Source organism: Limulus polyphemus, unplaced genomic scaffold (assembly GCF_000517525.1).
Source record: "Limulus polyphemus unplaced genomic scaffold, Limulus_polyphemus-2.1.2 Scaffold8452, whole genome shotgun sequence".
Lineage (NCBI taxonomy): Eukaryota > Metazoa > Arthropoda > Merostomata > Xiphosura > Limulidae > Limulus > Limulus polyphemus.
In genome coordinates, this window is record NW_013674062.1 from 6,091 (window position 1) to 10,997 (window position 4,907).

Sequence of the window (4,907 nt, forward strand, 5' to 3'; positions counted from 1 at the left end):
AACCTACAGACATCGGTCTTGTTTAACAAAATCTGCCTACAATAAAATCAGTCACCAAAGTACACCAACATCCGACTATATTGGAAAATAAAGAACATTATAAACACCATATACATCTTTAAAATTTTTAATCTTGTTAAACTACCCACAAGTGTTGTGTCATAAATGTCCAAATTTAGTTTTTTATATTTTGGTTACAAAACATTGATAAACAATAATATCAAGTGGAAACTCCATACAATAACTTTAACAATTGTTACACTCTAATAAAAATTGCATATTATATCAATAAATATATTTAATTTTACAAAGCATTAATATTTCATCAAACATTTTTCCATTTATTATATTCAAAATTTACCTCCATGTGGTCCACGAGATGTTAAATCTCCTAAATTTCCTTGATGCTGCTGCTGCAACATACTACTACTACTAAGCGGTAAATCACTCATTCTCCCGAGAAACCCTGATCTCATTTCAATATCTGTAGGATAAGGTCGTCTTGGATCTCCTACAATCAGAAGAAACAAAGCTTTAGAAAATATACATCAAATGCAGTTAGGAAATTATAATATTTTAAACAGTTTGTTGAACAAAATGAAAAAATATTATTTCTACTTCAAAAACGTAGGTAAATGAAGATTACTTGTGAAGGATATAGGGCATTATAAGTAACATATACATAAAATGCAGTTCAATTCTTTTAAATGTCTGGTCTTGTTTCATGATTTGATTTTGGCAGGGATAACTGAAGAGGGTGTAGAATTTCCCAAATGACATAGCCCAGTGAGACAAAACTAATAACAAAACATTTCTTTTTTGAATAAAAGGTAAAAACAGGTTTATCCACAAAACAACATGGAAGAATTAATTGTTAATATTAAAATTATCTATCTAAATACCTATATTAATGTAGGTTACTTGTAACAAATAAATGACTAAAAATACCATACATATAAAATGCAGTTTACTACCATAGAAAGACTGGTCTTGTTTATTGTTTTTTTTGCTGTTCATGGTTAATACCTAAACAGTAAAATTACCAAAACCAAGAATACATTGTACCTGAGGCCTAGACAGGATGAACACATGGCAAACTCAATTTAGTGCTCCCAATTTTGTGTGTAGGCCTAGGAAGAATGAATGCTGTAATTTCACAAAATATTTTATTTTTAGACAGAATGCTTTATATCCATAGGCTTTTTAAGTAAAATGCTGCATATCTATCAATGCAATGTCATCAGTAGCTCAATATTGTCAGAAATCTAGTATAACTCATTTTGCATCTAAGCTTGTAATATACAATTGTTCATGTATGTGATGGTTTTAACATTTAGTCTTTAGTATTTTACAGTGAACATTGAGAATATCTGACATATAAACTGATAAAGAAATCATGGTTTATACTGATGCTTACATTAATTAAAGTGTTGTTAAATATATTTATGTATAACAATTTAAAGCTTTTTGTCCAACAGGCACAGTATGATGCTACAACTTGTCAATTTAAAGATGTCTGGTTTTATTTTATGGTTTGGCTTTGACTAGGATAACTGATGAGGAGTGGAACTTCTCAAAAGAGTGGTAATTCAGTGCAACATATTCAACAATAACATTGCCTTACAGTTTAAAAAAATACAACTTCAATTTTGTAACTATTTACAATGTTATCATCTACAAAGACTTCTGTATCAATTTTATCTTCTGTTACAATAACCTTATAAACAACAATGTTTGCACATTTACACTTAACATTACTGACTGTAAATCATCATTTTAACAACTAACTTTCACTTCAGTATAACTAACAGTGTGATAATTTATACGTGATTCATAATTAATGTTTTAAGTCTTACATATATAATTCTAAACAGTACAGTGCTTTGATATACTTATATTTTTAAGTGCTATTAACAGCTGTTTCTCTATTCCCCAATCAACTATTCCCTGTTAACTGTCAAATATTTAAAGTATATGCGTGTACTTTCCTATGGTCAAAGAAAAACAAAGCAAACAAACTATAGCAACTTTAAAATAAAATAGTCCTAAAAAATAGTCTAATAAAATATTACTAGCAGATAACAATACAATAGGTGTTGTTACTTTAATGTATAAATACATTTAATTTTTAGCTTAATTTATGTTTATAGCCACAGGATAGCATAACTTTATGACTAAAATATGGCTCAAAAGGTCATGTATACTTATTATTAAAAAAGGTTTCATAAAACTTTAATGTATACAAATTGGATTTTCTCCAAAATTTCTTTGAACCTCAGAAGAACAGGAGCCTTTTTAAATCTGACTTATACGTAAGACAATCCATGGAAAAGTCAAGTATCAGTTAGAAAGCTGATCTATATTAGGCTTAGTAACCTTTAACACTTTGATTATAGTCAGTGAATTCCTGTGTTGAAAACCTACGTAGACTGCTACTTGTACTGGAAAGAGTAATAACCTGGCAGTCAGACACTCAGAGAAAAACCTTTCAGTCATTAAACATAACTGCTGTCCAACTAAAACGATTATTAAGCATACAATTAAAAGAAATTATTGCTAACCTTTTAAAAAAAAAAGTAATCATAGTGACAACAGGTATTGAAAAATAAAAAAATTTTATTATAACAATTAAAGAATACACTGATATGGCTTACATGTGTCTTGGTTAAATTGCAGTTACTTGTGTAATAAAACAAGATATTTTAGAATAACAAAAGATAAACTGATCTGCCTTGGTATGTCTGAAGGAAGCTGTAATTTCATATGTACTGAAAGGTAGACAGATGACTGTTAATAAAGGAGAAACTGATTTGTTTAATCTAATGTCAGTTACAGTCATGTGTGTATTGCAAAATAGCCACATGATTACAAAGAAGGATAAACTGATTTGCCTTTGGTATGTATAAGCTAAGCTTTGGCTCTATTGCTAAAAGACTTTAGCCTAAATCATACTTGACATTTTGTAAACATGCCAGACATAAAGGAAATGAAAGCAGAAACATAGACTACTCATTAATCTCATTCTAAGTTTTTTTTTAAATTTTGAAAACATTCCACATACATACACTTAGAAATGTGAAATTTTTACATCTCAGCCAAACAATTCAGAAATATAATTTCCCTAAGTTGGGGCCAAAGGCCACCTGGAGAGGTCATGTGTTTTAATCATTATACTGTAGTGTGTTGTCTGTCAGTCAGTCACAAGACACTAAAATGACATCACATAAGGGATACTTAACACTGCAATTTGTAATATCGTGGCATCAGTAAAATGTGTGCATGCCACGACATTATGAGAAGAATTATGCACTCTGTAGGCTACAGCACAGCATGACATATGAACTTCAAAAGCAAGAAATTTTGGTAAAATTTACTTTTGAAACAGAACACTTTTGGGGACCCCGCGGAAGTACATCTAGCATTATTTGTCCTTAATGACAACTATACTTCTCTTTAAGACTGACAAAACAAATGAATCATGATACAAACTAGTCATTCATTGTTACTTTAATTTAGACTTATAAAAACGTAGGAGCAATAGTAGAGTTACATTAATACTGAGACAACAAATAATAACAACATTTAACTGATAAAAACCAAAATATAAAAAATATTTTATAAATAGAGGAATCTTTTTGTCCATCATAATGCAATGAGAATTATAACTCTTAGGGGAAAAAAGGTTAACAAGAACCATAAACAATGTTTAAAATGGCAATCCTATTACATTAGCAACCCTTTGTTTCTTACCAACTAATTTAATAAATAAAAACTTTAACACTGTACTACCCAGTTATTCTTATTTAAAAATAAAATATTATATTACTTAAATCTAAACTAAGTCTCATTTCTATTTTTTTTAACTGAACAGAAAATATCAGATGACTGACTTTACATCTCTCAGAATTAAACTTTGCTATTCTAATAAATAAAACTGTTATCAATGACAAAACTTGACAATTTCAGAAAAAGTTTCCTCAAGTAATATTTCATGTTTAGTTAGTAAAACTAATTAGTAAATATACCTTGCTGCCAGTTGTGAGGTGCTGCTACTGCATTAGAAGCACTGATACGATGAGCATATTTTATTAACTCTTCTGAAGGAGTGCTTCTCTCATTGCTCCTTTGAATAGATTGTAGTTTCTGTTTAGCTTGATAAATTGCAGTGGCCTGGAAAATGACAAAGCCAAAGAGATGATTATATGCACTACATTTTCAAGAATTTTTATATTTAAAGTAAAGAAGTGTAAAAACATGGAATGACTATAAACAAAATATATCTCTGTACACAACATTTTTGTATAAACACCTTGTCTTTCTGGATAATCACCCTATTTGACTAAGATATTGAGATTATTTCAAGACCAAACTCTTGATAAAGCAATGTTATGAAATAGAGAATTTTTAAATTATGGTATCAACAAAACAGTAAGCAGTGACGAAACTAAATGGTTTGAAGTGTTCAATGAAACTTTTTCCTTTGTCTCTTATTTCTCAAAGAAAAAACAATATGTATTCCAAAACAAAAACTTTAAAATGCAGTGTTAGTTTTGGGGTTCTAATGCATTTATATCTTCAGAATATAGGATAAGGTGATAACCTTATCATCAATATTGCTATTAGACTATTTGAAAATTAGTTATTTCAATTTCTACAATTTTAGTCATTCTTTAATCACATGTTGTAAGTTCTTTATATAAATATAAAATATTTATTCCATCCTCGGTTTGCATCTTTGAAGCATGAGTGAGCACTCAGTAATGAATCTAAAGTGAGATCTTTTGCATATATATATTACTGTTGGTGGATATTTATAGGTATGGGTAAGCAGGTGGTGGTATCTAGCTCATGGGAGGCGTTAATTGGTGGAGTGTTATATTGTGGCTTGGGGGTTTCTCGCCATGAAG

The 4,907-nt window shown here is 29.5% G+C and overlaps 1 protein-coding gene across 1 annotated transcript in view; it reads right to left on the reverse strand.

Moving 5' to 3' along the window:
• LOC106475352 (mediator of RNA polymerase II transcription subunit 4-like) overlaps positions 1 to 4,907 on the reverse strand; it is a 25,284-nt gene that overhangs the window by 2,463 nt on the left and 17,914 nt on the right. Inside the window, exons 4-5 of the mRNA XM_013936040.2 lie at positions 4,026 to 4,170; positions 362 to 511 (exon numbers count right to left, since the gene is read on the reverse strand). Of these exons, the coding sequence (XP_013791494.1) occupies positions 362 to 511; positions 4,026 to 4,170 (295 nt within the window). The remainder of the gene's footprint in view (positions 1 to 361; positions 512 to 4,025; positions 4,171 to 4,907) is intronic.